Source organism: Myxocyprinus asiaticus, chromosome 35, assembly GCF_019703515.2.
Source record: "Myxocyprinus asiaticus isolate MX2 ecotype Aquarium Trade chromosome 35, UBuf_Myxa_2, whole genome shotgun sequence".
Classification (NCBI taxonomy): domain Eukaryota; kingdom Metazoa; phylum Chordata; class Actinopteri; order Cypriniformes; family Catostomidae; genus Myxocyprinus; species Myxocyprinus asiaticus.
Window position 1 is genome coordinate 28474656 of NC_059378.1, and position 25037 is coordinate 28499692.

General features: G+C 38.9%; 1 protein-coding gene across 1 annotated transcript in view; it reads left to right on the forward strand.

The window, feature by feature from the left end:
- The window catches only part of syn2b (synapsin IIb), a 217404-nt gene that overhangs the window by 160326 nt on the left and 32041 nt on the right, over nt 1–25037 (forward strand). Inside the window, exons 7-9 of the mRNA XM_051672276.1 lie at nt 3459–3601; nt 5678–5752; nt 10584–10686. Coding sequence (XP_051528236.1) covers nt 3459–3601; nt 5678–5752; nt 10584–10686 — 321 coding nt within the window. The remainder of the gene's footprint in view (nt 1–3458; nt 3602–5677; nt 5753–10583; nt 10687–25037) is intronic.

The window sequence follows — 25037 nt, forward strand, 5'->3', positions numbered from 1 at the left end:
GAGTCTGGGTTTGGCGGTTGCCAGGAGAACGGTACTTGTCTGACTGCATTGTGCCAACTGTGAAGTTTGGTGGAGGAGGGATTATGGTGTGGGGTTGTTTTTCAGGAGCTGGGCTTGGCCCCTTAGTTCCAGTGAAAGGAACTCTGAATGCTTCAGCATACCAAGAGATTTTGGACAATTCCATGCTCCCAACTTTGTGGGAACAGTTTGGGGATGGCCCCTTCCTGTTCCAACATGACTGCACACCAGTGCACAAAGCAAGGTCCATAAAGACATGGATGAGCGAGTTTGGTGTGGAAGAACTTGACTGGCCTGCACAGAGTCCTGACCTCAACCCGACAGAGCACCTTTGGGATGAATTTGAGCGAAGACTGTGAGCCAGGCCTTCTCGTCCAACATCAGTGTCTGACCTCAGAAATGCGCTTCTGGAAGAATGGTCAAAAATTCCAATAAACACACTCCTAAACCTTGTGGAAAGCCTTCCCAGAAGAGTTGAAGCTGTTATAGCTGCAAAGGGTGGGCCGACGTCATATTAAACCCTATGGATTAAGAATGGGATGTCACTTAAGTTCATATGCGTCTAAAGGCAGGTGAGCGAATACTTTTGGCAATATAGTGTATATGTATGTGGAAACTCGTGACTCAATGAATTAAGAATGAAGCCAAAATGATTTTACTTTTGAAATTTAATTACTGTGTACTATCGATAATCAATTAACACAAATAATGGATCTTTAAAAACTTAAACTTAAAAACATGTGATGATTTATCACGTGTCCAGATGCCAGGCTTAAAATTGTGTATTCCTTTTTTGTGTTTTAGAGAACTTGTTGTATTTAACCGTTTCAGGCATGAATTAAATCCATTTCTGAAATGGAACTTCAAGATCAAAAGTCCAGCAATCTTTTGGCTTGGGTGAAAGGGACCCTGGCTCAAAATCAGTGTCATCACTACTGCCATTTGTTTCATGATCACATTCATGAGTAAACCCTAAAGCAGTCCAGATGTTGTGTCTATTTAATTTAACAAAAGTGTATAGAGCCTTTGCAGTGATCTTGATTTCTAGCTGCTTACTAAGCTCTGTCCAGATTAGGAGTAGCTATGTTGCCATTTTGGACTATGGCCTCTTTAGATGAACACAGGACAGTGAAAATGGAATCTCTGTCGACTGCTGGTTTCTTGGGCATCTGGAATAAGCAAAACATAATTACCCACTTAAATAATTCTGACTCAAAAAATGTCATGTTCAGTATAAACTTATTTGTATGTATTACTGTATTGGTCCAAATATAAGGATAATATATTATAGTAATAATATATAAGGATAATATATCTTATATTAGGACCAATATAGTAATGTTGACCCCTAGATGCACAATGTATTCAAAAAACTAACATGGGTCACATGTACAACTGTAATTAGCATATATTAGTATTAGCAATGAGATTTCTGTTCAGTAAACATTGACAATCTTAGCTCTCTTGAATGTTGTACCATTATTCTTGAAGTTAACAAATAATATTGTAACTGACAGTGTTAAAACATTGTACTTACATTGGCCAGAAATTTGATTTAGTAACGACTTTTGTAGTTTGATTTATATCAACTTTTTCTCTACTAACTCTACACTAATTTCCACAAGAGCATCTTGAACAGAAGTGTCACTTGCGCCTAGTGATGGCAGTGAAGTGTAGCAGATGATACTCCATGTAAATAAATAAAAAGTTAAATCAGGAAAGACCACTGAATTAAATAAAGATAATTGTTTATTGAACAAATGATGTAATGATTAGTCTTGACAGAAAGTCTTCGGCAGTTCGACTCTAAAAGTGTGTTCACATCGAGGAGATTTGCGCTTTTGTTCTCGTGCCCAGAGCTGAGCGAAAGTGAGTGACAGAAAAAGAGTCCAACAGACACCAGATGAATATTGAGCTGCTGCTGTCTGAACACCAATAAGTTTTTAATAAACACCATAGTGACTACAAAAACACTGATAAGAAGGAGTTGTTGTTGTATTAAAACATCATCATCCAACATTTTGGTAAGAGATTGAAGTGACAAACCCGAAATAAAATGCTCACTGCTCATAAATCGTACTGACTACACACAAAACAAGAGAGACCTATTTTAGAAATATATAATATAGTAGCCTAATATATAGTAATCAGAATGACCGAGACTGCTACTAACCTATATTTGATTTTTGTGACCATTAAGTGGTCCATTTTATTCCATCAGTATTGTATTCAATAAATATCAGCATTTATAATTCACCTGTAATTCAATGTCTAATATTTAAAAATCCGAAGCAGCACAAACGAAACTTTTACCAGCACAAACCAGCACAAACGAAGCACAAACAAACGCGACTATTTAGGGTGAATTTGGAGCATGTGGGGGGGGCTGAGTGACCTCAGAATGACCTATAAATATTATTTTAATATCTAAAAATCCGAAGCAGCACAAACTAAATTTTTTACAGCACAAACCAGCACAAACGGAGCACAAGTGATTGAGCTTATTTTGGGTGAATTTGGAGCATGTGGGGGGGGCTGGTGACGTCATCGCCTATAATTCAATGTCTAATATTTAAAAATCCGAAGCAGCACAAACGAAACTTTTACCGGCACAAACCAGCATAAACGAAGCACAAACAAACGAAACTATTTTGGGTGAATTTGGAGCATGTGGGGGGCTGAGTGACCTCAGAATGACCTATAAATATTATTTTAATATCTAAAAATCCGAAGCAGCACAAACTAAATTTTTTACAGCACAAACCAGCACAAACGGAGCACAAACGATTGAGCTTATTTTGGGTGAATTTGGAGCATGTGGGGGGGGGCTGGTGACGTCATCGCCTATAATTCAATGTCTAATATTTAAAAATCTGAAGCAGCACAAAGGAAACTTTTACAGGCACAAACCAGCATAAACGAAGCACAAACAAACAAAACTATTTTGGGTGAATTTGGAGCATGTGGGGGACTGAGTGACCTCAGAATGACCTAGAAATATTATTTTAATATCTAAAAATCCGAAGCAGCACAAACGAAATTTTTTACAGCACAAACCAGCACAAAAGGAGCACAAATAAAGTCTGCAAATAGCAATAACACAAGCTTACAACACTAAACTCATTATTTATTCATGCCGCAATGCATGCTGGGAGTTGGCATGTCTTTGTTCAGACAACTTTAAGTGAGTTGATGACAAATAAACTTGTTAATTGAACTTAAGTACAAGTTGATAGAATCACAATTTTATGTTAATTTGACTGGAAAACGTAGTTGTGTCAACTCAGAAAAGCACCTTGATACAACTAGACGTGTTTGCTAGACTGCCAGAACATTGGCACAAGACAACTTCCATTACTTATCCATTATTTTCTCCACATTACAGTAATACCATTGAAACTTTAATAAAATTATGTTTGATTTGTTGATTCTCTTTGCAGGTGAAAGTTGACAATCACAGTGACTTCCAAGACATTGCGAGTGTAGTGGCCATCACTCAAACCTACACAACCACTGAACCTTTCATTGATGCTAAATATGACATCAGGGTGCAGAAGATCGGGTCTGACTACAAAGCTTATATGCAAGTACACCTGCACCTATACAGAATCATATGTCTATTAGTTGGTAGACCATGATAAACTTGGTAGACCATCTTGGTCAAGGTGATTGGGGCTGGTTATTGGACTAGACTAGACAGTATATACTATACCTGTCAGGTTTGGTGGAGGGAGGGGATCAGACTCAGTTGCAGAGTGCAGTAAATCAGAATCAGAATGAGATTTATTGCCAAGTGTGCTCACGTACACAAGGGATTTCTCCTGAAGTCCACTGTCATCTCCACTGTTTTAAGTGTTTTCAGCCCAAGGTTGTTTTGACCACACCAGACAGCCAGCTGTTCAACCTCCCATCTGTATGCAGACTCGTCACTGTTGCGGATGAGGCCAATGACCGTGGTGTCATTTGATAACTTCAGGAGCTTGACAGAGGGGTCCTTTGCAGTGCAGTCATTTATGCAGGGAGAAGAGCAGTGGAGAGAGAACGCATCCCGGAGGAGCACCAGTGCTAATAGTGAGGGTTCTGGATGTGATTTTCCCCAGTCTTACTAGCTGCTGCCTATCTGTCAGAAAGCTATTGATCCACCGACAGATTGTGGTTAGCACAGAGAGCTCGGTCAGTTTGGTTGAGAGAAGATCAGGCATGATGGTACGGAAGGCTGAACTGTAGTCCATAAATAGGATCCTTGCATAAGTCCCAGGTCTGTCGAGGTATTCCAGGGTATAATGCAGTCCCATGTTGACAGAATCATCCACAGACCTGTTTGCTCGGTAAGAAACTGAAGGGCGTCTAGCAGGGGTCCAGTGATGTCCTTCAGGTAGGCCAAAACCGGTCTCTCAAATGACTTCATGACCACAGATGTGAGAGCGACAGGTCTGTAGTCATGAAGTCCTGTGATATTGGGTTTTTTGGGAACGAGAATGATGGTGGAGCGTTTGAAGCAGCTGGGAACTTCACACTGCTCCAGTGATCTGTTGAAGATCTGTGTGAAGCACAGACTTTCAGACAGGCAGGTGAGATACCGTCTGGGCCTGAAGCTTTCCTAGTCTTTTGTTTCCGGAAGACCCGGCACACATCCTCATCACAGACCATAAGTGCAGGTTGAGTAGCAGGAGGGGGGAGGAGTGTGGTTCCAGGAGGTGTTCATGTGTGTGTGTCAAGTGAAGATCAGAGTGGGGGAGGGGTGTGAGATTGGGCTTTTCAAACCTGCAGTAAAAGACATTAATTTCATCAGCCATTTGTTGATTACCTACAGAGTGAGGGGGAGACATCTTGTACTTGGTAATGCTTTTCAGGCCTTTCCAAACAAATGCAGGATCATTGGATTATTATTTTTTTTTTTTTTTTAGCATTTCAGAGTAGCTTCTTTTAGCCACTCTGATTTCCTTTAGTCAGTGTGTTTTTGGCCTGGTTGTACAATATCCCCACTTTTGTCAGCATCCTCTTTGGCATGAAGAAGCTGTCTGAGTTTTGTTTTGTTTTAATACAAAAACAAACAAACAAACAAATAAAAACTAACCCAAAGGGGGAAAATCACACTCCAAAGCGACAAACTCAGTGATGGGCTGGACTGGTGTAGTGAGCCTCACAGGCTGTGGTTCCAGATCCAAACTGGAACCAACAGGAAACAAGAGTCTGACTTGTCAAGGACCAACTTAAACAGGAACCGACAGATATTTATGTTTATGTTATTTACACACAAGAGTTGCAGAGAGGCATGGATTAATGGTGCTTACATGCTTGAGCAAGCTCTGATGGATGGAAATGAATGTGTAAGATGCCTTTCTGAAATTCATTGGTCAACGGATGCATATACGTCAGAGTACTTTGAGCATACATTAAAACTTTTGGTTGCAGTGATTCAACGTCAATTTTGCAAGATGTGCTTTCTGTCGCAGTTTTGATTGTTTGATCTGGATGTTTTTTTTTTTTTATTGTGATTGTACCCAAATTTATAATTGCAACAGATTTAGAAACAAGTAACTTCAAAGCATTGCTTGCTGTATGTGTTGCCATTTCTATTCAAGCATTCTTCTGTATATTCTAATATAAAACAAACTCCACATGTATGAGATGTATGATAAATGATTTCAATCTACAGGAGAACGTCCATCTCTGGCAACTGGAAATCAAACACTGGTTCTGCCATGCTGGAACAAGTAGCCATGACTGACAAGTGAGTAACAAAAATAGGAATGACTGACTGAATACTGTATGCTGTATTTATTGATTCAGATATGCTAGAGCAGGGGTCTCAACCTATGGCACATATGCCAGCATTGGCACGGGAAGGGGTAATCACTGGCACACCAGCAACGGTGTAGGAGTAGCTTATACATATGGAATTCCGTACCTGCATTCCAATCTACATCTTGATGTAATCCTTCCTCATGATCACGCAGTGTGTTTTTATGAGCTGAATGGGAGGCTAAACAAAAAGTTAAAATGAGACGAGACTGTAGTATACCCAACAGACTCGTGCAGCGCGTGCAAGCAATTCGTGCATCACGAGCCGGCAGCACTTCACTTTTCAGTTAGTCGTGCGAGTCAACGCACCCGCTTTGCTTTGGTCAGGATGCGCGGATGACAACCTATATTCTGTGTTTCATTTGTTTCTTTTTGCTTTCAGACTTTGACCAGGAAAATAAAAAATGGCACTCCATGTCAAAAAGGTTGCCGACCCCTGTGCTAGAGCATTGTATGCCACCATAAAACCTAAATGTAATTTTATATGTATATATATACACACACACACACACACTACCGGTCAAAAGTTTTGAAACACTTGACTGAAATGTTTCTCATGTGTAGGTCCCCCTCGTGCTGCCAAAACAGCGCCAACCCGCATCTCAGAATAGCATTCTGAGATGATATTCTTCTCACTACAATTGTACAGTGCGGTTATCTGAGTTATCGTAGACTTTGTCAGTTCGAATCAGTCTGGTCATTCCCTGTTGACCCCTCTCATCAACAAGGTATTTGCATCCGCAGAACTGCCCCTCACTGGATGTTTTTTGTTTTTGGCACCATTCGGAGTAAATTCTAGAGACTGTTGTGCATGAAAATCCCACGAGATCAGCAGTTACAGAAATACTCAAACCAGCCCATCTGGCACCAACAAACATGCCACGCTCCAAATCACTGAGATGACATTTTTTCCCCATTCTGATGGTTGATAGGAACATTAACTGAAGCTCCTGACCTGTATCTGCATGATTTTATGTATTGCACTGCTGGCACATGACTGGCTGATTAGATAATCACATGAATGACAAAGTCTACGCTAACTCAGAAAACTGCTCTGTACAATTGTGGTGAGAAAAATATAATCTCAGAATGTTGTTTTGTTTTAATGTTGTGGCTGATTGATGTGTGTGTGTGTGTGTGTGTGTATATATATATATATATATATATATATATATATATATATATATATATACACACACATATTTTTTATATATAATTCTTATTTATACACAGTTATAAACATTTTACATGTACATTTAATTTTGCATTTGGCAGACACTTATTTTTTATATATATATTACACAGTTGCAATCAAAATTTTTCAACCCCCCCCTGACCAGCAATACATTCTGGTGATGTGAATTAAGACACATCAACTAAAACCAAACAGTCAAAGTAAGTTTTTAATACACATTTGAGTGATTTTGAGAACAAAGAGTTCAACAAAATATTCAACCCCCAAAGTCAGTCATTTGTGGAGCATCCTTTATCCTTTATTAACAGCAAATAAATGTTTCATGTAAGTGTTCTCAGGCTTCGGACACCTCTCTATTAGAATTTTTACACATTTCTCATGAGCAAAAGCTTCCAGCTCATTGACATTCTTTGGTTTCTGTGCTGCCACTGCTTCCTTGAAATCCCAACAAAGGTTTGCAATGGGATTTTAATGATGGACTGATAGGGCCATTTAAGGACATTCCACGACCTATCCCTGAACCAGATTTTGGACAACTTGTATGTATCCCCTCCTTGTGTTATTGTCTTGCTGGAAAGTCCAGTGATCACCGAGCTTCAATTTTCACACTGAAGGCATCAAAATTTTCCATGCCAAAATGGCCTGATACCTGAAAGAATCCATGGTGTCAGTCACATAGTCAGGATAGCCGTTTCCTGCAGCTGCAAAACACCCCCATAACAGGACTGACTCACCTCCATGCTTGACTGTGGGGATGGTGTCGTTCTTGTCATCACCTTGTCATCTTAATCCAGACTTACTGCTGACCCGGGTCTAAAACTCATTTTCAGTTTAGTGTCATACATCTATAAAACCTTCTTCCAGGACTCCACAGGTCTTTCCTACTTCTTTCCTAATTACTTCTTGAATATGCAAGTTAACATTTCCCTTGGTGAAGTTTTGCTTTCTTCCACACCCCAAGAAGTTTGCTGTTGTACCATATTTAAAAAGTGAATGAATGGTGCTGCCAACTTTGTCTATTGGAAATTGAAGTGCCTTGGAAAAGTACTTTTAGCCATGACCTTTCTTGTGTAATGAAATAATCTCCTCCCATTAGCTTCTGAGACAGCTTATTTTTAATTGCATTTTTTGCATAGAAATACATTTTTGCTTACAATGCTAAACTTAAATTTTAAAACTTAAGTGCCATTGCAGATTGATGACAATTGTTTTTTTTAAACAATTACTTGTGTAGCCTTACATATTTAAGAAACAGCTACATGCAATAGGGTTTGAATAATTATGACATGGCTGTATTTAAAAAAAATCCTGCTATTTAGAAATATTAGGTTATATATTCACACTATGACTTTGAATGTGTCACTCAACTGATATAGATGTAAAGTTTAAAAATTCTGGGTCATCAGAAAAGCTTACCTTTGTAAATCCTTACTGTCTTGGGGGGGTTGAATAATTTCGATTGCAACTGTGTGTGTGTGTATGTATGTATGTGTGTGTGTGTGTGTGTGTGTGTGTGTGTGTGTGTGTGTGTGTGTGTGTATATATATATATATATATATATATATATATATATATATATATATATATATATATATATATAATTTATCCCCTTTTCTCCCAATTTGGAATGCCCAATTCCCACTACTTAGTAGGTCCTCGTGGTGGCGCGGTTACTCACCTCAATCCAGGTGGTGGAGAACAAGTCTCAGTTGCCTCCGCTTCTGAGACAGTCAATCCGCGCATCTTATCACATGGCTCATTGTGCTTGACACCGCGGAGACTCCCAGCATGTGGAGGCTCATGCTACTCTCCGCGATCAATGCACAACTTACCACACACCCCACTGAGAGCGAGAACCACTAATCGCGACCACAAGGAGGTTACCCCATGTTACTCTACCCTCCCTAGCAACCAGGCCAATTTGGTTGATTAGGAGACCTGGCTGGAGTCACTCAGCTCACCTTGGATTCGAACTTCAAGGGTAGTAGTCAGAGTCAATACTCACTGAGCTACCCAGGCCCCTTGGCAGACATTTTTAATTAAAGCTACTTAAAATGATATCAGGGTATAGTATTAATTTTAGTATTAGTATAATTATTAGTAATAGCATGTGTGCTCTCTGGGACCACCCCATGATATCGGGCCTCGTGATATACAGGAATTCTACTATAAATATCTGTTAATGTTTCCGCTTAATACAATCTCACAACCCGAGTGATTGCCACATATTTTTAGTTTGTAATATGCCTTTTTAGCAAATCTTGCCAGGAGCCAAATACCAGGCTCTCTGGACTCAACATTCTTTATGGCTCATCATAGGTCATGGTGTCAACTCTGTAATCACTCAGATCTTTAGCTAGTTACAGACCAGAAAGAGACAGTCTACACCAGTGTTATTCAATTAAAGTTCCAAGAGGTCCAATCTCTCCATTTCCTTCCCAGCAAAGGTCCGGATAATAATAACTTAATCAGTGTCAGTACTCAGTATGGCTATCAAACATATTTATTTGTTTATTTTAAATAGTTATAACTTCACGTTGGCAGTGGGGGGAGTGGTGGGGAGGGGTCTGAGGGACCTTTTCTACAAAAATATTAAAATATTTCCTAAAGTTCATCAGTCGTGGGCAATTGGATATGAATATTAAAAGATAAGATCAACAGTTCATTTTTAAGCTGAATGACAGCTGTCCAATTTTTGTGTTTGAATATATTTTTTACATTCAGAATACATACCTATGTATGGGACATAGGAGGCCTTTTGATAGATCAAAAAATACTGTATGGGGGTTCCGTGGTGTCCCCTGAAAGAAAATGTATAAAATTTAAGTCTGAATGGACCATTTTTATATATTCCTTAAAGTGACAATCTACTAACACAAACAAACATTTTACATAACAGTGCAGCATAAAAATACTGTTTGCTATATATAGATATATAGGCTGTAGGTATAAATAGGCTGACTATGAAATAATGGAAACATTCTCAACAGCAGAGAACTCTACTTGGAAACTAGTAATTTCAAAGTTTTGGTTGTCTTTATTTGCCATACATGCCAAAGATGATGACATCTTTGATTAATTTTCACCGCTGGTCTACACAATCTCTTCAGTAAACATGTGTATGGTCAAACATACTAGTAAGAGAGACCATTATGTGAATGAACAGTTCAAGCACATTTTTCCCCTTAAATGCTCATTAAATTAGTCTACCTGGTCTTCAAGATCCAAATGTGCAGATTTATTTACAAGTTTAGCAATCCAAATATATAATATATAATCCTAAAACCAAAGTCCAGCAGTTCAATCATAAATGTGACCTAAAATATGATATTCAATAACATAAAGGAAACAAAAAAAAACATTCTTGCCAGTTCTGTGAGTCACCAATAATACTGGTGATGATCAAGTTGTTGAACAGGGTGTTTCTTAGCCAATTCATTTTATAACTAGGAAAGGATGGGTAAGTTGCTCTCTGGGAGCTTTTTAGAACTGGGCATCTGAAACCACTGGTGGGTGTTTAATCTTAGCATGTAGGCCCAATGGGATGTGCTCTTATGTCCTGTAGATACAAGCTGTGGGTGGACGCCTGTGCAGATGTGTTTGGAGGTATGGAGATCTGTGCCATTAAAGCCATACATGGAAAGGATGGAAAGGATTACATCACTGAGGTGAGAGAGTAGTGATACCAGACTTTTAAAGCAAACATCATTGAAAAAGAAAAACAAGTCAATTCATTGTGTAATCCTCATCATTTTCAGGTATTATTGCACATTACTGGTTTGTAGATCCTGTGTTTTTAAGCATACTGTATATATAGTATCTATAACTGACATAAGTGATGTTCTTGAAAACAAATTGTAATCATTTCCACAATACATTTCCACAATAATAGTTAAGTTTCACTGTCTGTTTTGTTTGATTGTGGCTAAAAATCTGGGTTGGTAACTGAACTGATTCCATAAGAAATTTGGCAATGACAAGTTTAATATATTTTATGTGCAAATCTATACAAATTATATAGTTCAATATTTTGCATATCAGTACTTTTGCAAATAAAAGTGAAAAATATAGCATCACTAAACTAGTTTGTTCAAGTAATGCAGTAGTTTTTTTTTCTACATGATTATGTCCATAGAAGACAGCCTTTAGAGCACTATTGGAGCAGTTTCAATTGGAGTCTATGGCAGATACCCTACTAATCAAATCAGTGGCGCAACAGATCAATGTTAATTGGACAAGAGGCACTTAACGTGTCATTTTGGGTCCCACCCAGACACCATGCTTCTCTGGGAGTTAATAGGAGCTTCATTGATGCTACTTGCATTGAATCTGCATCTGATTGCCTATTGGACATTTCAACCAATGTATTTTTGTCCGGCCTGGAATGGTGATTATCATATGCACAGTAAAGGGAGTTAAGCGTATTCATATGTTTCAGTGTGGATGAGCAGCTTTTGAAAAATGCTTGAAAATCAAATTAATCGGATTAATGTGGACATAGCCTTAAGATGTTGAGATCTTGAGTCAGACATTGCAGTAGTTCTTCTAAAAAAAAAAAAATTCTTAAATAAAACATTTTAAGTTTTAAAGGCACTTTTCTTCTAATTACTTGCTAATATCATCTGAAGAGTTTGGGGCTTCATAAATGTGCATGTAATCCACATCTATTCAGCAGTAAATACCAAATTTTGCCAAAAAATGTTTGAATTACAATTAATATAAAGTATGTCAAAAATATCAGATGGAAGAGCAGTGAATACAGCTAAATGTATGTTTGTTTTGTTCCATTTAATGTTACGGAATTTAAGAATGAGCTATTTCTCATTTTATGGTTACATTTAATAATTACATTAAAGGTATGTGAGATCCTAAGGTATAAATAATTTTAAATTAAATAATAATGGATTAAAGTAATATTCCGGATTTAATTTGGTAAGTATTGAATAAATTAAGATCCGTCGACAGAATTTGTGGCATAATTATTAATTAATTTAGACTAGTCCATCCTTAAAAAAATAAATAAAAAAAAGCAAAAATCGAGATTACAGTGAGGCACTTACAATGGAAGTTAATGGGGCCAATTTTTGGAGGGTTTAAAGGCAGAAATGTGAAGCTAATAATTTTATAAAAATACTTAGGGGTGAAGTCAGCTAAAATGAGCCACTTTTTGGTTAATCGTCAAAAACCTATCAAATTAACTGGGCATAAAAAAAGTTTCTTTTTGTTGTTTCAGGTCTCCTTTATAATTCTATATTCATTATGTGTTAAAAAAAAAAAAAAAAAAAAAAAAAATTATTCCACAGCAATTAATTTGTCAAAAGTCACCCAAAAAGACAGCCAGTAAATGGACCAGTAAATTTCAAACTTAACATGAAACAAACTTAACAATGAATCAATGAACAAGTCATTTCATTATAAAACAAAATGACATGACAAAGGTATAGTAGGACAATGATGTGTGTGTGTGTATGTGTGTGTGTGTGTGTGTGTGTGTGTGTGCGCGCATGTCTGTATGTTTCTTAAACTGTTTAGCAACAAATGTGTAGCATCAAAGAATTACAAGTTAAAGGTTGTTCTCTTAAAAACATTAGAACAATAGTTATAAATAGGATATTTGTTACAATCTTTAGAACATTACAATCATAAAATTATGTAAAGTTACTCCTTTCATTCTCTCCTCACTCCACTAATTAAATCTTTTCCTCTTTTTGGCATTCTTCTCTGTGTACTTTCTGTCCCTTTCGGCTCTCTCCCTTTTCTTTCTTAGCATTATGTCTGGAAAATTAAAGAGTATGGAGTTGGAATATGGTGTTTTATACATGTAAGATTTTGTTGATGAATAATGTTGTTAAGATCATGTTAAGATGAGCTGTAACAAAATACATTAAAAGTCTATTTGGAAAGTGGCCCATTTTAACTGAAAGTTGGTCGCATTTATCTACCACCTTCAGGTAAAATGGGACACCACATGAAATTGCATTTTTTTTTATAAATTAATTTTATATAATAATTAATTTATATTTCTTAAAACATACCTAAACACTTAAAATGGAACACTTAATATGTCCTGTTAGTACTATCCACTTACAGAGCTTATTAATTGAGAGTAATGGTTTATTTGTCGCACCTCTTACCAATCTTTTTTAAAAGACAGTCTCCCTTTGAATTCTTGCCCTGCCCACCTTAGCAGCCTTAAACCAATCTATTCACTTCAATAGATCAAGCACTACTGTGGCAACAGATCACACCATTTGAATTTTTGTAGGGGGGAATTATAAAAGAGCAGACATGCTCTAACCTTAAATGGCCCATTTTACCTGATGGCTCACTTTAGCTGATATCACCCCTATATACATTTTTCTGTTAAAACTTATGTATTATTTGAGCCGTAAAGTTGTTTAAAATGTTGTGTTTAGTCATTTTAGAGATTTAGGATTTACAGCATTACATTTTAATAGCAACGAAGCTGTAAATCATGTCATCATGATGGCGCCGCGGATGGCCGCCTCGGTGTGGAGCGCTTCTATTGTTTTGTTGTTTTTGTTTGTTTGTCCTGTGTTTAGTAATCTTTTTCCAATCAGTTTTACCAGAGACGAACTGCTGAACATTCGACAGCATATACCAGTCAATCTTTTCCCAGATTTTGAATATCCTGACGTTTTGTCCGACATTTTAGTCGGAGGCGCGGCTGTGTGGTTTAAACGTGCTATGAGACGCAGGCGAGGGAGACGAGCTGGTGCGCTGGTCAAGCTCCGTCTGCGGGGCTTTCGAACAATGCTGCCGAGCATTTATCTAGCGTATCTCCGCTCTCTCCCTAACAAAACGGACGAACTACATCTCCTCACCCGCACAAACAAGGACTTTTCAACCTCTGCTGCCTTGTGCTTCACAGAAACCTGGCTGAGTGAAGCCATTCCGGACAGCGCGTTATATCTGCCGGGCTTTCAGCTGTTCAGAGCGGATCGCATCGCGGAGTTAACGGGGAAAACAAGAGGCGGTGGAACATGCTTTTACATCAATGAAAGTTGGTGTACAGATGTAACAACGTTAAAGAAGATGTGCTGTCCTAATTTGGAAGCGCTCTTTATTAACTGTAAGCCTTTCTACTCACCGTGGGAGTTTTCCTTGTTTATTCTAGTGAGTGTGTATATCGCGCCAAACGCGTGTTTGAATGCTGCGCTGCAACAGCTGGCTGATCAAATCACAGACACAGAACAACAATACCTGGACTCAGTTATTATTATTCTTAGGGATTTTAACAAAGCAAACCTCACACGTGATCTGCCCAAATACAAACAGCACATTACATGCTCAACCAGAGACAGAAATATACTGGATCACTGCTACACAACAATAAAGGATGCATATCGCTCTATCCCTAGAGCAGCTTTGGGACTATCTGATCACTGTCTGGTTCATCTTCTTCCAACCTACAGACAGAAATTAAAATCCACTAAACCTGTATTAAGGACTGTAAAGCCATGGACCAACGAAGCAGAGCTGGAACTACAAGCCTGCTTTGACTGCACTGATTGGAGTGTTTTTGAGGCTGCAGCCACAGACTTGGACGAGCTCACAGATAGTGTTACATCATATATCAGTTTCTGTGAGGATATGTGCATTCCTACTAGGACTTATTTAACATTTAACAACGACAAACCATGGTTTACAGCAGAGCTCAGGCAGCTTCCTCAGGCCAAAGAGGATGCTTACAGAGTTGGGGATAAAGTCTTGTACAATCAGGCCAGGAACACACTGAATAAGGGAATCAGAGTGGCTAAAATAAGATACTCTGAGAATCTGAAAAACAAGTTTTCAGCTAACAACCCTGCATCAGTGTGGAGTGGCATGAAACAACTTACGAATTGGCTGATGACCTGAATGTGTTCTATTGTCGATTTGAAAGGCCCAATCTCACACCCCACACCCACTCTGACCTTCACTTCACACAAACACCAACACATCCTGCAACCCCCCTCCTCCCCCCTCCTGCTACTCAAACTGCACTTAAGATCTGTGAAGATGATGTGAACCGCAGCTTTCGAAAACAAAGGATAAGGAAAGCACAGGGCCCAGATGGCGTTTCACCGCCATGTCTTAGATCCTGTGCTAACCAGCTGGCCCCATCTTCACACAGATCTTCAATAGATCACTGGAGCAGTGTGAAGTCCCATGCGTTCCACTATCATCCCCATCCCAAAGAAACCAAAAATCACAGGACTTAATGACTACAGACCTGTCGCCCTGATGTCTGTGGTCATGAAGTCATTTGAGAGACTGGTGTTGGCCCACCTGAAGGACATCACTGGACCCTTTCTAGATCCCCTTCAATTTGCTTATCAAGCAAACAGGTCTGTGGATGATGCAGTCAACATGGGATTGCATCATATCCTGCAACATCTGGACAGACCAGGGACATATGCAAGGATCCTTTTTGTGGACTTCAGTTCGGCTTTCAACACCATCATCCCAGCTATTCTCCGGACTAAATTACACCAACTCTCTGTTCCCACGTCTATCTGTCAGTGTATTACCAGCTTTCTGACAGACAGGCAGAAGCTTGTGAGACAGGGGAAATTCACTTCCAGCACCTGTACAATCAGCACTGCTGCCCCCCAGGGATGTGTGCTTTCCCCACTACTCTTCTCCCTCTACACCAACGACTGCATCGCCAAGGACCCATCTGTCAAGCTCCTGAAGTTTGCAGATGACACCACTGTCATCGGCCTCATCCGAGATGACAATGAGTCTGCATACAGAAGGGAGGTTAAACAGCTGGCTGTCTGGTGCAGTCAAAACAACCTTGAGATGAACACGCTCAAAACGGTGGAAATGATTGTGGACTTTAGGAGGAACCCCCCAACACTGTCCCCCCTCACCATTCTAAACAGCACTGTGGCAGCAGTGGAGTCATTCCGGTTCCTGGGCATCACCATCTCACAGGACCTGAAGTGGGGGACATTGACTCCATTGCGAAAAAGGCCCAGCAGAGGTTGTACTTCCTTCACCAGTTGAGGAAGTTCAACCTGCCACAGGCGCTGCTGATACAGTTCTACTCAGTGGTCATTGAGTCTGTCCTCTGCACTTCAATAACTGTCAGGTTTGGTTCAGCTACGAAATCAGACATCAGAAGACTACAAAGGAAAGTCCGGACTACTGAGAGGATTATTGGTTGCCCCCTGCACCCCTTCAAGAACTATACACTTCCAGAGTGAGGAAAAAGGCTGGAAAAATCACTCTGGACCCCACTCACCCTGCCCACTACATTTTTGAACTGTTGCCTTCTGGCCGACGCTTCAGAGCTCTGAGCACCAGAACCGCCAGGCAAAGGAACCGTTTTTTCCCCCAGGCTATCCATCTCATGAACAGTTAAAACTGCCCCTTTGAGCAATAATTAATGTGCAATACACAGCTTAGTCTTTTTATATTATCAAACACATCCTACCTCTTCTGCCATTACATTCCCTTGCACTGTACATAACTGATTTGTATTTAGATTTGCACTACATATGTGTGTATGTATTTATATATATATTCATATATGTGTATGTGTGTGTGTGTATATATGTGTATATGTATGTATATGTGGGTGTGTGTGTGTGTTTGGGTGTGTGTATGTATATGTGTATATGTTTGTATGTATGTATGTATGTGTATGTATGTATGTATGTGTATATATATGTATGTATATATATTGTCTATTGTGTATTCTATATATAATTTTTTCTTTTCAATATTTATCTATTTTTTTTTTTCAATTTTAATTATTTTTTAAAAGTTTTGTTGCTGTTTTTGTATTGTTCTGTACTGGAAGCTCCTGTCACCAAGACAAATTCCTTGTATGTGAAAGCATACTTGGCAATAAAGCTCATTCTGATTCTGATTCTGATTCTAAAATTGGATATAACTTTACACAGATAAGGGTAGTAAGCAGTTTTATTACACCAAGGGTCTTCAACAGAGGGTCCGTGACCCTAGGGGGTCCACGGTGATATCACAAGGGGTCCGCAAATTATTGTTTGATCCACCACAGGCATTCGTAATAATCAGTCGCACGCGAGTGATAGTGGGAGAGGAATATGAATTTTAGTCAATCAACATGTTGAAGTCCTTCGCTGCTGCATCCCAAATCTTCCTCTTGCCGTAATCCTTCCTCATATATGCGCATACTGTTATGAACTGAATAGAACAGCAAACATTGTTAAAGTGTAATTAAACTGCATTAGTCAACAGAAGTGTTCAGCGCAGACAAACTGTTCACGCGCTCAAGCTCCACACAAGCCGCTTATAACGCAACACAGATTAGGTACAGCAGCGCAGCAGGTGAGGGTAGAGTACACGTATTGGAATTTTTGCATTTGTTTTAGGATTCACTCCATTCAACATACTTGTATATGTTATTATAATGTCAAGGTACATTTATAGTTCTCTGTCAGGTCGTCACTTCGATGTTGTGTCAGTTCCTAAAGCTATAGGAACTCCCCCAGGAGTGAAGATCTCTGAAGTCCATATAGAATCACGGCAATCTATAAGCAGATGGTGTGAGATGCTCCGGCCTTTATTTTGTCAGGATTATTCTACTTCATGTTCGCGATTACAACATGTGTCATTCAAAATTAGATGTAGATTGCTAGAATAAATCCACAAAAAACATAATTGAAAAAACAAATAAACTTGCAAAAAATAATGAAAATTAAAATAATAATGTGAAAAAGTTAGTCACCAAATATATTAATGACACTCTTATATTGCGTCTATTTGCGTCCCAATAGTACGGTTAAACCAAAACCAGAATGAAAAATAAAAAAAGTAATTCTAATTGGATGTCACAAAAGTGGCCTGGAGGGTAGAGTACACGTTTTGGTATTTTTGCATTTGTTTTAGGATTCACTCCATTCAACATACTTGTATATGTTATTATAATGTCAAGGTACAGTTATAGTTCTCTATACATAATTGCATAATTATACACAAAAACATAATTGAAAAAATAAATAAACTTGCAAAAAATAATGAAAATTAAAATAATAATGTGAAAAAGTTTTTACATATTCTGATCCAATCGTCATCACTAATTAAACAAATCCAAATTCAAATTCAAATCCTTACTCCAGACTATTTTAAGAGCTGAATGGAAACTATAACTTACTTTGTCCATTAGCAATCTGTAATATACTGACGCCTCATGCCCTCTACCCCATGCTGCTAGAATTGTAGACAAAATATTATCCTCTTGTGGAGCTTGACTACAGAGCCAAAAGTCGCACATAACATGTCTCAGCTGTAGGTATCTCCAAAATTGCACTTTATTAAGTCCAAAAGCTTGGGTTAACTGGTTAAATGATTTCAAAGTGTTATTCTCATAAACATCCCCCAACTTCAGAATACTCTTCGTTATCTATTCCTTCCACAGAAAAGTTGAATTTCCAATGCGCAATTTGGGATTCATCCAAATACTTGAAGCTGTGTTCAAAAAGGGGTTAAGCTTATATATTCTCGCTATTTTCTTCCAAATTGATTGGAGATGTGATATTATGGGGTGAGACTGTACTGTTTGAGGTAATTTAATGGATAAGCATTGCAGTGGCGGCAGCGGTAGCAGGATAGATTGCTCAACATTAAACCAAGGAGGGGCCCTCTCAGGAGGGAAGGACCAGTGAGCCAGATGTCTCAAGCTGAAGGCGTAATAATAAAACATAAGTTTAGGAAGTCCCAACCCCCCTCTATCAACCGGCTGTTGCAACTTGCTCATATGCAACCAAGGCCACTTACCATTCCAGAGATATTACTTAGTTATCTTATCAAACTGTTTGAAATATTACAGTGGAATTTCTACTGGGATTGATTGAAGTAAATTGTTAATTCTTGGGAGACAGTTCATTTTGAGAACATTCACCTTACCCCAAAGAGACAAATTTAGTGATGACCACCTCCCTACATCATTCGAAACTTTCTGCAGTAATCGGTCAAAATTCACTCTGACTAAATCATTAAGTTTATGAGGAAAAAGAATACCAAGGTACCGTATACCTTCTTTGGGCCACTGAAAAGAAGCAGGTTGGAAAAACGACACAGGGCAATAGGCTGTCAAAGGAAGAGCTTCAGACTTAGACCAGTTAACTTTGTAACATGAAAGTTTAGAAAATGAATTAATAATTTCTAACAAACACAGCACAGACTTTTGGGACTCTGAAACAAACAACAGTATGTCATCTGCATACAACATCAATTTGTGAACCGTTCCCCCCACAGCAACCCCAGGAAAACCTGTACTTGCTCTTATAGCTGCCGTGAGTGGTTCTAAGCTAAACAAAACAACAGGGGAGATAATGGAGATCCTTGCCGGGTCCCTCTTGCCAACGTAAAATAAGAAGAAATCTGCCTATTAGTCTGCACTGCAGCTTGGGGTCGCGTGTACAGTAAACTTATCCAATTTAAAAAAACACTCCCAAACTCGAAGGTTTCTAACGTCTCAAATAAGTAACCCCATTCCACGCGGTCAAAAGCTTTTTCCGCATCCAGTGAAATTGCTACCACTGGCGAATTTGCATCAGCCATTGACCACATAATATTAATAAGTCTCCTAATATTATCCGCCCCAGTTCTTCCATGTATAAAACCCACCTGATCCCCATGAACCAAAGAAGTAATTACACTGTCCAGCTTATTTGGCAGGATTTTAGAGAGTATTTTAACATCCACAGGAATTAAAGAGATCGGACGATAGCTCTTTCACTCAGTTGGGTCTTTATCCTTTTTAAGGATAAGGGTAATTAACGCCTGTGACAGGGTGGGTGGCAACTCAATTTTCTCCATTGCCTCATTATACATGTTAAGCAGTAATGGAGACACCTCAGCAGTATAGCACTTAAACTCTGCAGTAAAGCCATCTGGCCCTGGAGACTTAGAGGAGGGCAAGGACCTGATTACTTCTACAATTTCATTCATTGTAATGGGGGAATCAAGTTCCTGTTTCTACAATTCTGTCAGCTTAGGTAAATTTAATGAGTTCAAAAAATCCTTTATATCTCCACCCTCTGCTTCACAGGTAGATGTGTATAAATCCATATAAAATTAATATCCTCTAACTTAGTAACAATTATTCCTTCAGTAGACTGAATAGCAGAAATTAGAGCAGACATTTCTCTTTGCTAAATGTAGTTTGCTAGAAGCTAGCCTGCTTTGTCCCCAGATTCAAAATATTTCTGCCTTGCCCTGAACAATCCAAACTCCACCTTCTTCGATAGTATATCATTGTACCTATATTTAAATTGCGTTAAATATCTCAAACCTTCATGTGTGGCCTTTCTCATCATCTCTAATTCCCTCTTTTTAATTTCTCTTTCCAAATTTGCCAGGTCTTTAATATTACATTTTTTAATATATGATGCATACTGAATAATATAACCCCTTAATACCGCCTTCAATGTTTCCCAAAAAAGTCCTGCAGAGGGCGCCGTTGCCAAATTTGTCTCCTCATATATTTTAATTTCAGTTTTCAAAGCCTCCTTAAAATCAGATCTCTGTAAAAGGGAAGAATTTAATCTCCATCTGTAAGTACGTTGCCTATCCTGATATGGAGTCATTTCCATACATACCCAAGCATGATCTGAAATAATAATGGTGCCAATAGAACAGGTCGAGCAAGAGACAAGAGATTTTGATATCAAATAATAATCAATTCTATAGTACATCTTATGAGAAGCAGAACAGAATGTATAATCTCTCCTATCCGGATTCAAAAGCCTCCAAATGTCTACTAATCCAAAAGCTTTGCACACATTTTTTAAATTTACACTAGCTTTGGTCATTTTACATCTCATCAAACTACTCCGATCAAGCACCGGGTCGTACACCAAATTCAAATCCCCACCTAAAACAATATCATACCCTCCAAATTTACAAAGAAAGCCGGATCATCCCTATTTGGTGCATAAACATTGGCTAGTATTATATTCTGCCCATGCATTTCCCCCAGTAAAACAAGAATTCTTCCCTCTCTATCCTTCATTTGCTTAATGCATTTTTATTGTAACTGTTTACCAATATTATCACACCCCTACTATTACTTGTACCCACATTATAGAATACTTTCCCAACCCAACCCCCTGTTAGCTTCTCTGCTTCCTTCTGTGACAAGTGAGTTTCTTGAAGAAACACAACATCCCTTTTCTCTGCCCTAAGTTTAGACATAACCTTTCTTCTAATTGGATGACCTAACCCCTTGACATTCCATGTGGTGAGATGCAGTACTCTAGATAAATGCAATACCAACTTTCAAAAAGGAAATATAAAAAATAGCAATCAAAAACATAAATGTACCCCAACCCCAATTCCAACGAGATAAACTGCGCTTGAACAAGAATAGATTGCATAGTTGTCCAATCATTATCAATAAATGTCTTTTCAAACAAAAACTTGACGTCCATGACTCGCATGCAGGTCAAAGGCTGCAAACAACTGTTACACACCATCGCCGCGAAATACTAATCCCTGGTCAGTATGCATACTATATACCTAATATCCATTAGCCTATCAATATATGGCATAACCAATAATAAATAAATACTTGAAGCCGTAAAATAAATTAAACTCCTAAATTTCACATGACTTTTCTTACCATCTAAAACAACTCAAGTCATAATAATGAAATAAAAACCAAAAACAGATACATAGATCCAACATGAAGGATCAGTCCAGTCACTGCTTCATCTCTGTAACATACTTCAAGGCTTCTTTTGGGAAAATGAAGCATTTATATCCCTCACTGGTCTCAAGCCTTAAGGTCTCTGGATACAACATTGCAAATTTCACCCCACGAGCACGAAGGACTCTTCGGCATTCTCTGAACTTCTCTCGCTTGAGTTGCGTTGCTCTTGCAAAGTCAGGGAAAATCTGTATCCGATTACCCTCAAAGTGGATCTTCCCTTTCTCCCGTGCAGCACGCAACACCGAATCATGATCCATTGATCTTAGAAATCTCACCAGTATAGGCCTTGGTCTATCCTCGGGATTGGGTTGAGGGCCGAATACTCGGTGAGCCCGTTCTATCTCGATCCGTCTCTCCGATGTATCAATTATCATGGAGATCAGCTCCCCCATGAACTTAATCATGTTTCCGCATCCCTCCGAAACGCCGATAAAGTGGAGATTATTCTGTCGACTCTGATTCTCCATGTCCTCCACTTTATCTTTTAACTGATCAAGTTCAAATTTAGCTGCTGGCGGATTCGCTTGCCATTCTTTCTCCATTTCCTCGAGGAATTCCACACATTTTTCATCATCGATTCACGTGATCAGCACAGATAGCTTGTTCTCCACAGAAGTTGTAGTTCGGCGAATATCTTCAATGCCCCCCATATCTTCTGAGATTTTGCTCAACATAGTGTAAATATTCGCTATGTCTTGTGACACTTCATTCCCTGGACCCAGCTGCAGAGAGAGACTCTCACTATCCTGAGGCAGTTCAGGAGCCTGTGATCTCAAATGTCTCTAAATGTCTCCAGCATTTGAGTTTTTCAACTGTTTCGACATTTTGCTCATTCAGCTTTAATGAAGATACAAATCGCTATTAGAACTGACCATCTTATACTAGTTTAGTAGGATAATTCTCTCAACGTGGCGCAGAGCTCAGCATTAAGCAGCCATCTAGCCTCCTCGCGTCACGTGACCCCACGACAGGCCATTCTTGAGATTCGCCTTCAATGGTGCAGCATTTCAATTCAAGGTCCTTCCTTTCTGCCTGTCCCTAACTCCTCACACCTATACCACGTGTGTTGGCTTGGGCTGAGCTGCGTCCACGTCCTGGACTACCTTGACGATTGGCTGATGTTAGCACAATCGGAGGAGTTGGCGTGCGAGCCATGGTGATTGCTGTCACCCCTCTGGGATGGCTGTACATTAAGCCTCTCCAGTGCTGGGTCAACTCGAGGGTGCCTCTTTGCATGTGGCGCAATCACTGTCAGAGGGCCGTTGCGCTGGGCCAAGTGGTCAGAAGCAAAGTTGTCACGACAGACACGTCCAACTCAGGCTGGGGTGCCCTGTGCGGTGGTCATCCAGCATCAGACTTGGGGAGTAACGGAATACTTGAGCGGTGTTATGTAATCAGGATACAAAAAATATTGAACTGTAATCAGTTAGTTACATAAATACCCAACGTGATGATGTTATAGTTACATTTGATAAAAATTGGGATTACTAGCAGGATAAAAATGTTGAATCTGTTCTGATTGTACTTGCTTGATGAGAAACAAGTCATTTTCTTTTTCTGCATGTTCTGCAGAAGATTGTTTTTAATGTTTAAATATATAATAATAGTTACATCATAATAGCTACATTATTCAAACATGTTTTTTTGCATCCAGAAAGCATAATTTTAAAATCTTCAAGATCATATTTTCTTTTGACCTTATTCACATATGTGACCATGAGTTAATCCAAAAGTACTTAAAAGTAATCTGATTACATTGCTTTCTTATTGTGGTAATTTTATTAAATTACTGATTACATTTCTACTACGTAATCAGAATTTATAATGGATTATATTTTAAAAGTATCGCTCTCAGCCCTGTCTGCCGTTCAGCACAGTGGCCTCTGTCACGAAGCAGGATTAAGCTGCTAGCTAGGTAAATTGAAACTTAGTTTGACCAAACTATGAATTTGCAGTACCTGTAAGGTAGATAGGTTTTCATAGAGGTTCTTCACCATAGCAACATAATGAACATTTCATGAACTTGCTGGCAGAGATGCCATGAACATAGAGTATTTCACTTGAAGTTTAATAAAACCACACTGGCACACCAAATACGTCTTTATTTTGTGTCATTTTTCTAGAAAGAAAGAACAAATAAGTCTTATTAGTGCATAGCATCTACTCATTTTTCAATTGCTCACTTTTTATTCAATAATGTATTCATTTCTCTACACCAAGGTTCATGAAAACCATGAAACTCTGCTGTTGGTTGCGCCGTAGTGGCCCAACCGCCCTTGGTTTCCAGAGCTAAGGCCCTCTCACCCTGCTTCTGTACTTAGCGCTGGTGTAACAAGTGCTAACAGGTCCCCCATTTGACCCATTAGATGTGGTAAGCCTATGCATACTCTCGCTGCAGACTGTGCTGCTGCTTGCCTTGGCTTCAGGGAAGTGTGTAGGGGGTCTTCAGGCAAGCTTTTTCTCCTCTGTTTGATTTGGAAAAGGCTGAGAGACTGCACATAGTTTGTCCGGTGAGAGCATTGATATTGATATTGACACGATATTGATCACACGTGTCAATTCAGGCAGTCTGAACTGTTATTTGTCTGCTTTCAAGGCTGCACAAAAGGTTTGGCTGTCTCCAAACATTGCATTTGCTGGGCCCTTGCACTCGCTTAAAACTCACAAGGCGAACAATGTCCATTTGGTTTTAGCTTCCTCATGGGCTTGGGTGAATGGGGTATCCTTGGAGGGCATTTGTCTGGCGGCAAGCTGTGCATTCTCTAACATCTTTACTAGGTTCTATAACCTGGATGTTTTGTCCTTCTCTTCCCAGATTCTAACTGCAGTGAAGGACTTCCAATGTTTCACTACCCTGGCTGGCAGTGCTGGGTAGAAACGGATTACATGTAATCTGGATTATGTAATCAGAGTTTACATAAAGTACTTGTAATTGGATTGAATTACATTTTAAAATACTCATAATCAGACTACAGTTACTTTTTTTACAGATTACATGATTACATGTTAACAAGGCAACAGTGGTAAATTGTTAATCATTAATTGATAATTTTCATATCGATATCATCATATTCTTACCTCAAAGCGCAATAGTCTCACAGATGAAAATTTTGAGCATGTGCTCCTTTGACGTTACAACAGTAATATGTGCACCTCAGCTAAGGAACCGGTGATTGACTAGGGTTGCAACGGTATGAGATTTTCACGGTATGATAACCGTCTCAGAAAATATCACGGTATCACGGTATACGGTATTACACAGTTATTATTATCAGTTACAATGACCCTTAAAGGAATGAAAACAAACGC